Source organism: Macrobrachium rosenbergii, chromosome 16 (genome assembly GCF_040412425.1).
Source record: "Macrobrachium rosenbergii isolate ZJJX-2024 chromosome 16, ASM4041242v1, whole genome shotgun sequence".
NCBI lineage: Eukaryota > Metazoa > Arthropoda > Malacostraca > Decapoda > Palaemonidae > Macrobrachium > Macrobrachium rosenbergii.
Window position 1 is genome coordinate 19526226 of NC_089756.1, and position 12500 is coordinate 19538725.

The following is a 12500-nucleotide window of genomic DNA, read 5'->3' on the forward strand; positions in this document are numbered from 1 at the left end:
GAAAATAGTAATGCAAGAAAAGATGGGTATTTGATTTGCATATTTTTTTTCACTTTTAAATTTTTGCTTTTTTTAACAGGTAAAACTTTATAGGCAAGATATGATTTGAGCTAAAAGGCAGTAAAAAGGTTAAAAGTTTTGCGTTAGTGCACCCACTAATTAAAATTCTCTAGAAAACCAGTTCTGCCAAAATAGTTAACCCTCTTGGTCAAAAAAGAACTTGAATTTCTCCTAGAACAATGGGAATCTTTACCTCTTTGTCCCCCCCGCGGGGGTTAGTGCCATCAGTGCACCTCATGCGGTGCGCAGTAGGCATTACTTAGGGTTCTCTGCAGCGTTCCTTCGGCCCCTTGCTGCACCCCCCGTCATTCCTTTTACTGTACCTCCGTTCATATATCTCTTTCTTCCATCTTGCTTTCCACCCTCTCCTAACCATTGATTCATAGTGCAACTGCGAGGTTTTCCTCCTGTTACACCTTTCAGACCTTTTTACTATTAATTTCCGTTTCAGCGCGAATGACCTCATAGTTCCCAGCGCTTGGCTTTTGGCCTAAATTCTGTGTTCTATTCTTACCTCTTTCTCCAAGCCGAAGATGTAGGGAACAAAGAGCCCTCTATCGAGGTGAAATGGCGCAGGTGAGAGAGAGATTTGGACGTCAGGATAATCGTTGTCGATCTCTCCGTTTACTCCTATCCATGCGTTTGCTATATCCCCGATAGGGGCAGCGTAAGGACCTGCGGGAAGAAAGTAGAGAATGAATCTTTGTAGTCACTGTGTGAAGATGCATTGTTAAAATGATATTGTATCATAACCTTTCAGCAACCGGTCCCTTCTGGAGTGATGCGTCTCTCTCAGACTAATGCTGCACACATAGATTCCCTGGGTCTTACTTGCCATTCCTTCAGGCAGTTCAAAACCAGCGGTATTTGTTTTTAACCCCAGGCTTAAACCATTAAACAGACAAGAGCTTCTTTGGAACTTCGCAGTAATTTATTTGGAGGTCGTCCCCAACCCTTCTCGATACTTTAAATCAAGAGTTCTTTGGTATAGTCAAAACCCGTTGCTGGCTGAGTGTTAAAACCCTATCCCCACCAAAAAATAAAAAGAAACACACGCACAAAATCACCCGGGAAAGAACAGCCTACTTCTTAAGTATGTCATACACTTTAAAAAGATCATGCATAATTCATATTGCAGTTTAGAAATACCAACCTTCTCTTTCAAGCACATATCGCTCAATAGCTCCGGGAGCAATGAATTGTCTCATTGAAGAGGATGAACCTTTGTTAATTGTCCAGACGAGACCGTACACCGACATGTGGTCTTGCAGATTCTGTCCAACTCCCGGAACGTTAACTATAGGTTCTATCTGAAATAAGTTAATTATGATAAGAATATACAGCCAAATACACACACTCACACACGCACACATATATATATGTATGTATATATATGTATATAAATATATATATATATATATATATATATATAAATATATATGTATGTATATATATAAATATATATATATATATATATATATATATGTGTGTGTGTGTGTAGAAATCTACTGGTCACTTTTACCAGACACATATGTAATTCTAATAGCCACAATGCCCTCTTAACTTCTCAATTCTTCGCGCTTTTTGGATATGCTTGTAACTACGAAGCCGTATGATCCAAACACAAGAAATTGAAGAGACTGTGATGGCTGGTCGCGGGAAACGAACCCGCGTCACCATAATCACAAGGAGGTCCCGTTGCCGACCTGACCACGAGAAGGATAAAAGTCTGTTACCTCTCGTACATACATATACCTGTCGTTTTCAGATATATTTATCAGAGCTGGAATAGACCCATCCTCACCATCGTAGCCAAGTGGGCAATCGTTTTTATTGCTTTTTAGGCTGAAATATATATGTAGAATCTACTGGTCACTTTTACCAGACACAAATGTAATTCTAATAGCCACAATGCCCTCTTAACTTCTCGAATTCTTCGCACTTTTTTGGATATGCTTGTAACTACGAAGCCGAAGCCATAAGATCCAAACACAAGAAATTGAAGAGACTGTGATGGCTGGTTGCGGGAAACAAACCCGCGTCACCATAATCACAAGGAGGTCCCATTGCCGACCTGACCACAAGAATGATAAAAGTCTATTACCTCTCATACATACATATACCTGTCGTTTTCAGATATATTTATTAGAGCTGGAATAGACCCATCCTCACCATTGTAGCCAAGTGGGCAATTTGAGAAGTTAAGAGGGCATTGTGGCTATTAGAATTACATGTGTGTCTGGTAAAAGTGACCGGTAGATTCTACATATATACTTCAGCCTAAAAAGCAATAAAAAAACGATTGCCCACTTGGCTACGATGGTGAGGATTGGTCTATTCCAGCTCTAATAAATATATCTGAAAACGACAGGTATATGTATGTATGAGAGGTAATAGACTTTTATTATTCTCTTGACACGGGTTCGTTTCCCACGACCGGCCATCACAGTCTCTTCAATTTCTTGCGTTTGGATCATACGGCTTCGTAGTTACAAGCATATCCAAAAAAGCGCGAAGAATTCGAGAAGTTAAGAGGGCATTGTGGCTATTAGAATTACCTATATATATATATATATATATATATATATATATATATATATATATATATATATATATATATATATATATATATATATATATATATACACACACACACTTTTGAAGCATATTTTCTGTTCAGTATTTGTACTAGAAGGACAATTGTCCTATTACAGCTTCTGGTAACCACAGTCATGGCCCATTAGCATACCAGAACAAAAAAATTGAAAACAGCGAATGCATAAGAATCCACAAGATGGTATAGTTTTTATTATAATACTCAATGCAATGTTTTCAGTCTACTGAAGAGCTTATGTAGCGTGCTGTAGAAGATGCTGGAGGCTCTTTGCAATTTCTCATGGGCCTCAAGCTGTATTGCTTTCTTCCTTTCTACTGTCATTTGTTCCCTAAGGCCTGGTCCGTACCCAACTATAGCTGTCCAACTTCTTTAACTCTAACATGCTTCAATTTTCACCATTCATTAAAGAACTGAACCTACAGGCGAGCCGGATGGGGGTACCGAAATGTGACTTAGTAACCTCGTCAAGTTAATAATTATAATAATTAGTGGATTGATATTAATAAAATACAGTATCATACTCCGTGTTCCTGTAGATGTTCCTCTGGTCCTATGCCAGACAGCATCAAGAGTTTTGGCGATCCAAGAGCCCCAGCGCTGATAATAACCTCTTTGCTGGCCATCGCTTTATATAACTGAAATGAAAGAGCGCAAACTTTTTATAACATCCATCATTCGTTCATCTATCTGACGGCCTCTCCTGGCTTGTAGAGCCTCGAGGTCCACACCGGACCTCCTACTCACTTTTATACCTTAGTGGTCTAGGAGAATCCAGCTTAATCCGAACCAACCAACCGTCATATATCTGACAGAAGTAAATAAAGAAACAGCAAATACAGAAATGTATTTATTTAAGTACGTTTCTGCTAGAGATAAAAACTCGTTACACCTCCATATTTTACTGAATAGGAATGAGTTATTGCAAAATCTAATACTGGTTCAGAACCCTCCTAGCTGTTTCTTGACAAGAGTTCAGAGGTTAGTTCATTAGATTATTCCGAGCTTAACAGGAAATTGGTTTGCAGTGATGAAACCGAATCCCGTACAGGACTTCAGTTCTTAGTTGAAACAGACTTTTGATTTATAGAACGGAAGGATTTCAAATTTTGTAGAAAAGAAAAAAAAAACACACTGACCTCGTCATCGTGTTTGAATATTACTCCCTTGGCTCCTTTGTCTCCGTCCAATATGATCTGAAACAGCGACATGAAATTGAAATTGGTATTACGAGAAAATTGTAACCAAGAACAAATGGTAATCAGTAAATGTATTCCTCAATAAAACTACTATGTAATTGGAAAGTGAAGGATTTATCCTTTTACAGTTAATACATATGTAGTCAGTATTTTGATCCCTTGTAGGTAAAACACGGAGATAATACATTTAATCTTTATCTTCTTACATTACCACGTAAGCAATATCAACTTACAGAATTTACAATATTTAAAAAAAAAAAAACAGATTTAGGAAGACGGTTTTCAAAAGACTCGTCTTATGGAAAATCATATTTAAAGCAAATATTTGAATAAAAATCTCGACTACCTTCTGTACTGTAGCACTATGTAGTACATGAAGATTGGGCCATGCTGCTGCTGGTCTGATGAATGAATAAGCTACAGAAGACCTAATGCCATCTCCGACATTGAAATAAGGCGTAGAAAAACCTGGGAAGAAATTAAATAAAATATCCTTAATTAAATAAAAGACGCAAATTGATAATTAATCAATAGGTATCCTTAATTTATCGAAGGACAGTTTGTTAGTTATAATACATTTAGTTTTGACATATGTAAGCTTGACTGTGATCAGAACGGATATCTGTGTAAATAGGCCTTAGAATTCTCACGACCTTTTTTATTCTATTTTCAATGTAGGACCAGTGGGACAGGTAACTTAATGCCCTTATCTTTGCCCAGGCCTGATGATAAACAAGTCAAGGCGTGGCTTAACACCGGAGTGAGTCAGCAATGCCTCATAAAGTAACTGCAAAAATGACTGGTCTTCATTAAGAAATATCAGCAAAAGTACTAGTCTTCTCGTTAGTCCTAAAGTATTTGCTAAAATGACTGGTTCTTATGATACTAAAGGATTTACGAAATGACTGATCTTGTTAGTTCTAAAGTATTTGCAAAAATGACTGGTTCTTATGTTATTAAAGGATTTACGACATGACTGATCTTGTTAGTTCTAAAGTATTTGCAAAAATGACTGGTTCTTATGATACTAAAGGATTTACGAAATGACTGATCTCGTTAGTTCTAAAGTATTTGCAAAAATGACTGGTTCTTATGATGCTAAAGGATTTGCGAAATGACTGATCTTGTCAGCCATAAAGTATTTGCAAAAATGACTGGCTCTTATGACACCAAAGGATTTACGAAATGACTGATCTTGTTAGCCATAAAGTATTTGCAAAAATGACTGGCTCTTATGACACCAAAGGATTTACGAAATGACTGATCTTGTTAGCCATAAAGTATTTGCAAAAATGACTGGTTCTTATGATACCAAAGGATTTACGAAATGACTGATCTTGTTAGCCAAAGTATTTGCAAAAATGACTGGCTCTTATGACACCAAAGGATTTACGAAATGACTGATCTTGTTAGCCATAAAGTATTTGCAAAAATGACTGGCTCTTATGACACCAAAGGATTTACGAAATGACTGATCTTCTTAGCCATAAAGTATTTGCAAAAATGACAAGGCTTCCCATAGTTCCTTACCTGTATGAACGGGTCCGCTGGGGTCAATGATATCGAAGCCGTTCTCTACACCTGCCGCCAGGAAAGCCACTGACAGATCTCCGGGATGAGACCCAGAAACAGACATTGGACCGCCGCGGCCATGATACAGCTCTGCCAAAGCATGCTAAAACACTTCATGTAATTGTCTTTTATTCATGCTGTTCATCACTTCATAACGCAAATCGTGAAAATTAATTGAAGTTAATGATTAGTTACATTTTTTTATTCAAGCAGCTTGTTTTCAGTGTTTCTACCGTGTTTTATGCTGTTTCGTAATGATCTATTCTTTACAATTGAATAAATTGATTTGAATAAATTTTTCACAAAAAATTATACGTAAGCACTTATGATTATATGTATATATATATATATATATATATATATATATATATATATATATATATATATATTATATATAATATATATATATAAATATATATATATATGTGTGTGTGTGTGTGTGTGCGTGTGCGTGTATGTATGTATGTATGTGCGCGCGCGTGAGTTCGTGTGTGAGTTTGTGACTACACCTGCTACTGAAAAAGTTTGTCAATCTCTGTACCTGTTTCTCCAAGCTTGCTGCCCCTGTAATTCTCACTCTTCCTGAAGTAGTGAAGGCAGTTTTCGTAATCCCATCCAGTGTTCCCCAGCGATGCCCAGTGCTCGAAATCCTTACTATTGCCTCGGGCATACAACATCCCATTTGTTATCGTCGACCCCCCCAACACTTTTCCGTGTGGGATAGTAGCGCGCTGAGGCAACAGCAACGTCATCAATAATAATAATAATAATAATAATAATAATAATAATAATAATAATAATAATAATAATAATAATAATAATAATAATAATACAGTAGTAATAATAATAGTAATAATGATAATAATTCAGTGTAAAGGCCTTTTGGAAGTCGAGTGCTTAAGAAGTGCTGAGAAACTCTTCAGTGCTGCTGAAACTTCTGTTTCCATCTTCAGAGAACGGGAAAAAAAGAATGCAGCAGTTATTTTTGAAGAATGTAAAGATTTTGCTGTAATTCTTTCCCAGTGCATCTTAGATATTCAACTTTTTAAGGGTCTTTTAATCCTGCATACTTTTGAACGTATTTGTACTTAACAAAAATAATGCGCAGGGAGAGAGAACACTGTAAGGTGTCTAAAATTTATACAGTAATGTATAAATGTATATGGGACACTACATGTGGATTTTTTAACAGTACTCTTAATGAAAATAGATTCAAGGCCTTGGCTTAATAAAAGAGTAAAGCACACAAAAGCATTGCTAAAACACGTAGCAGACCTAGGGTTATTTTTGCGAGTGGTAAAAGAGTATTGAATAGATCCGAGGAGCTAATAATAGTGATACATTAGATTTTTTTTTTTTTAGAGATGAACACTCCCAGTTGTTAGCTGTCAAGTCTACAAATAAAGGACTGCAACAGAGGGCAATAACGTATGTTGAAATCAAATATTCATGTTCGATGTAAGGCTCCTGCATTTATCGTAATAACGATTAATTTTCAGTCAGGCTATTCCCATTTCCACAAAGCACACAGGATCTGATACCTAGAATAGTTTTAACTATGTATGTATGTCTCTAAAACTAAATGTATATTGAATGAATGCTTCACCTTTATTATTTTTGTAAGCTGACTCTTGGGTAAGATTTTTAGAAGGGAAATTATTGGCTGTGATGCTGTATATATATTTTGACGTTCCACCCTCCTCCTATATAAGCAGCACAATGTTTTGTTATAGTGGGACTTTATTCATCATTAAAAACCACACAGAACAAACGAAAACTAATGTGATTAGTAAATAACGGACGGGAGAGAAAATCCATTTCAGTAAGATGCACGAGGAAAGTTGCAAGTAAATCTAAGATCTTCCTGAAGAACTCAAAGACGAAAGGAAAGATCCACACAGTTCCTTACCTGGCCAACGAAGCTTTTGAGACAGCTGTCCTGAGGTTCGGTAGCGTAGTCCCAGTTCTTATTGCCCCGCATGTATCCGAAGGCGTACAGTCCCGGGATGTAACTGTCCTGCGGTGGTACGGGACCTGCCTCCACCAGGAGGACATTCCAGGAGGGCACTTCTGCCAGTCGGGATGCCACAACGCCGCCTCCGGCTCCGCTCCCGACTGCAGGGTAAAAAATGTATACATTTATGTTTATATACTCAGATGAATTTTACTTATATATATATATATATATATATATATATATATATATATATATATATATATTCATTTATTTATATTATATATAAAATATACATATATATATATATATATATATATATATATATATATATATATATATATATATATATATATATATATATATATATATATATATATATATATATATATATGTGTGTGTGTGTGTGTGTAAGAATTTATATTAATTATTTTAATCATGCTATTCCCATTCAGCGCTGGATAATGAAAATTTGGTAGTAAGTCATAACTGAGTTGACCATTCCATTTTTTTTATGAGACGTTCGAAAATTCCAATGAAGAATTTCAATCTCGTTAACTCATACACATTTTGTTTTTTTTTTAAAACTCGTAGCGTACCTTCAGTTTCCCAAAAGGAAACAATCACGGACAACCACAGAGCAGCGGTAAAAAGCAAGGTACAGCGATTAAGAGGGAAAAGGAAACGAAGCATTATTATTTTTGTGCAAAGTCTTAACTTGGCCACTGCCTGGTGCCTGTTTTCCTAGACTAAATCTACCGTTAAAAGAGTTAACAAAACAAGTTAGTTTGTATTCCAAGGAGGCGCTTTGGGGACTTCTTAATACATACGATGAGCTGAACGGGAGGATAAGCAGAGGGGGGGAAGGAGACAAGGATTATTCGCCTTCACTCATGCTCTGTTATTACTGATCTTTTAGTGTCTGAACAATTCGTATTAACCGTTGAAAGGACGTTTAATAACTTGCTTGGAAATCAAGATAGCCTCTCATTTGAAAAGCATACAATAGCGGGCATCATAATATGATCATAAGATGTTTTCAGTGACCTCTACGATTAAAGCCCCGTAGGGGGTCAGTGCCGTCATAGCACCTCACGGGGTGCACTGTAGGCATTACTAAAGGTTCTTTGCAGCGTCCCTTAGGCCCCTAGCTGCAACCCCTTTCATTCCTTTTACTATACCTCCGTTCATATTATCCTTCTTCTGTCTTGTTATCCGCACTCTCCTAACAATTATTGCAAAGTGCAACAGCGAGGTTTTCCTCTGTTACACCTTTCAGACCTACCTGCTCTCAATTTCCTTTCCAGCGTTGAATGACCTCATAGGTCCAAGTGCTTGGCCTTTGGCCTAAACCCTATATTCCATTCTATTCCACTGTACGATAAAAAGACAAAACGTTTTCAAGTAGTGGCCTAGAATAGTCATCGTAATGCCTTTGGTTAGTTTCGGACTTGTAAAAGATTTAACTGAACGTCTTCGCTTCATAAAAAGAAAGGAAAACTTGGTTTTATAGCACAATGTGGTGTCATAAAGTAACTTACAAAAACATATACCATTATTAACTAAAGAAAAATCACGACAAAAATTTTTATCATAAACTTTTATTTTTTTTTAGATTGTAGAATTTTTATTCAACTAAGGATAAAAAAAATTTGGCCTTGACTGACAGCTGTCAGGTTCCTTCAGGGTTTCCCCTCTGTTGACAAACCTTTGAAGGTGACCTCTCTCTCTCTCTCTCTCTCTCTCTCTCTCTCTCTCTCTCTCTCTCTCTCTCTCTCTCTCTCTCTCTTCCTTGTTAGATCATGACGAAAATAACTACATAGGCAATAACAAATCAGAGATATGTTTCACCTGGTCCTAATTATGAACTGCAGCTGTCATAAGTGTCGTTTGAATCATTAAAAACTTGACTGCAGCTAAAGATATTAATCAAATCACTGAGAGAATTCCTTAATGCAGAGTAGAGAATTAGCAGCTTCTAATTCCGTACAATTCTGTACCAGAACAGCAGCTATGGGCTTCGTCATTTTGTACTTATTAAAATGTTCTGATTATATATATATATATATATATATATATATATATATATATATATATATATATATATATATATATATATATATGTTTTTTAAAGGCACAGTTTTTCTTGTATGCAGATTTCGTTAAATTCAGTGGCTCTTTGATTGTTGGTCAACTTCTCATTAATTTGACAATATTTTCTGAATCTTATAGGCTCTTCCAAATTCAGTTAATGGACAAAAAACGAAGTTTAACTCTTTGTTCCATATACTGCGAAACACGACCCCACTGCTGTTCCGTCACTCGTCGTGACCTCTTCAAAGTTGGACATAGCGTCCGTGAGAAAATAATGATTTACTATAAATACATAAAACAAAGTCACTAATATACCGCAAACCTTTTTTAAAAGTAATGTATATGTATATATATATATATATATGTATATATATATATATATATATATATATATATATGCATATATATAAATGTAATATATATATGTATATATATAATATATATATATATATATATATATATGTATAATATATATATATATATATATATATATATATATATATATATATATATATATATATAATATATATGTACAGCATATTATACTCACATATATATTTTAACCATAGACTGTCCTGATGAGGTGGCGCTTTGTGTCCACAGTCAATAATTTTGCCGAAAAGATATCGCCTGAACCCACTAGTTGTCACGAAGAAATGATTACACTTCATGAATCCGACGTTACGTTCGAACATCATAATATCATAAACATTTATTTCTTTTATTGATTTTAGATCTTTTGCTTCACCCAAACAAGGTGGAAATACCAAAGCCTTTTGGCCTTGACTGCCGGATGTCAGGTTCTTTCGGAGTTACCTTTAGGTCGACAAGACTTCGATAGTGACCTCTACTGGCATCAAAAGGACTTTTTGCCTCTCTCTCTCTCTCTCTCTCTCTCTCTCTCTCTCTCTCTCTCTCTCTCTCTCTCTCTCTCTCTCTCTCCTCTTCCCAGAGGGATATATCTCGATTGGTCATAATCACGACTTACAACTGTCGTTAGTGTCTTCAAAATCACTAGATTTTTAAATATAATCGCAAATATCTTATCCATGTGTTGCACGTGACAAACGGTCCAGGAAATTCTGCAAAGTCACCGAAATTAGATAAACGTGAAAATTCCTGAACTCAGAATACAGAATTAGCAGCATCTAATTTCATTCAGTTCTGTACTATCACAACAGCCTATTGAGTCAACTGGCTGTTGTTATAGCACAGAACTAAATGAAATTAGATGCTGCTCATTCAGTATTCTGAATTCAGAAATTTTCTCATAGATTTACTGTAATTTCGGTATCGCACCGTTTCATAACACTCAATCATTCATTCCATTTGGGTCCTGGCCTAGGTACTAGCTTCCTACCTTAACAATTGTCACAAAATGGCGAGGTCAGTAGTACTGACTTCGCTATTTTGTGTCTTTTGTCGAGCTCTGCTAAGAAGCTAGTGCCTACATCCCAAAAATCAGTGATCAGAAACCCACAACAGTTCTAGGGAGCCTGGTGTGAGCGGTAGTGGGCCACACTGAGACCCAGGACCCAAATGAAATGAATGAATGAGTGAGTGGTTTGTAATGGAGTGGTACTGTCATGTTAGTCCGGCCAGTACGCATCACGCGTGAACGCCTTTTTTACCTATTTTCTTTTGGTACATTGCCCTGGTGGGGAATCGTCTTGTCTATTCACGGTCGGTAATTTTCCCCCAAAAAAGGTACCGTCAGAACACGGTGGTTTTCACGGGGAGACCGTTGCACATTAAGAATAATAGGTTAAATTATAATACTTTGAGTCTTCCAGACAAAAAAAAAGAAAGCAATCTCCTTGAATTTTTTTTAATTGCTGTAGGCATCGCACCTTTTCCTTTCTGATTTTCATAGGTTAAATGATAATACGTTGAGTCTTCAAGACAAAAAAAAAATGTAATTTCCTTGATTTTTTTCATTGCCGTGGGCACAGCACCTTTTCCTTCTTGATTTTCATATAGGACATGCGCATCGTTCCCAAGGAAAATCTTTGTCCTAAGGTCCTTTGCAGAGTCCTTCGGTCTGCAGCTGTTTTGTTTCCTGCCTTTTACTTTTCGTCCGTTCTCTCTGCCCACCTTTCGTTGCTTTCCGCTTCATTTGACAAAGAAGCCATCAGGCCATCGTGTGACAGTTGTATGATTAACGGCTTAAATAGAAAGAATTGTTTATATATGTATACATATGTATGTATGTATATATGTACATGCATACATTATATATATATATATATATATATATATATATATATATATATATATATATATATATATATATATATATATATATATATATATATATATATATATAATTCTAATAGTTACAATGCCCTCTTAACTTCTCGAATTCTTCGCGCTTTTTGGATATGCTTGTAACTACGAAGCCGAAAATATCCAGACGGAAGAAATTGAAGAGCCTGTGAATAGCGGTCGCTGAGAGAATCGAACCCGCGTTACCATATTCACAAGGAGGTCACGCTGCCGACCTGGCTACGTGACCTCCTTGTGAATATGGTAACGCGGGTTCGATTCTCGCGACCGCTATTCACAGGCTCTTCAATTTCTTCCGTCTGGATATTTTCGGCTTCATAGTTACAAGCATATCCAAAAAGCGAAGAATTCGAGAAGTTAAGAGGGCATTGTGGCTATTAGAATTACATATGTGTCTGGTAAAAAGTGACCAGTAGATTCTACATATATATATATATATATATATATATATATATATATATATATATATATATATATATATATATATATATATATATATATATATATATATATATATATATAAAATGTATACAATTACATATATAATGATTAAAAACTTGATTTGATATGAGAAGGAAAGATAATTGACTAGCAGATATATATATATATTAATTTCTGTTTGTCCGGTCCAGTTTAGTTTTAATATAAGAAGACCTTTCGGGTTTTATACAAAGGAACTTGAACCAAGTGGCGTTATTTCCAAAGAATTATATTTTTGTCT

The 12500-nt window shown here is 35.8% G+C and overlaps 1 protein-coding gene and 1 long non-coding RNA gene across 2 annotated transcripts in view; one reads left to right on the forward strand and one right to left on the reverse strand.

Moving 5' to 3' along the window:
- The window catches only part of LOC136847163 (uncharacterized), a 250338-nt gene that overhangs the window by 188966 nt on the left and 48872 nt on the right, over positions 1-12500 (forward strand). The gene's annotated exons all lie outside the window — the stretch shown is intronic.
- LOC136847007 (glucose dehydrogenase [FAD, quinone]-like) overlaps positions 1-12500 on the reverse strand; it is a 20578-nt gene that overhangs the window by 3645 nt on the left and 4433 nt on the right. Inside the window, exons 2-9 of the mRNA XM_067118259.1 lie at positions 7355-7560; positions 5987-6176; positions 5404-5535; positions 4220-4341; positions 3814-3870; positions 3199-3312; positions 1214-1370; positions 575-735 (exon numbers count right to left, since the gene is read on the reverse strand). Coding sequence (XP_066974360.1) covers positions 575-735; positions 1214-1370; positions 3199-3312; positions 3814-3870; positions 4220-4341; positions 5404-5535; positions 5987-6176; positions 7355-7560 — 1139 coding nt within the window. The remainder of the gene's footprint in view (positions 1-574; positions 736-1213; positions 1371-3198; positions 3313-3813; positions 3871-4219; positions 4342-5403; positions 5536-5986; positions 6177-7354; positions 7561-12500) is intronic.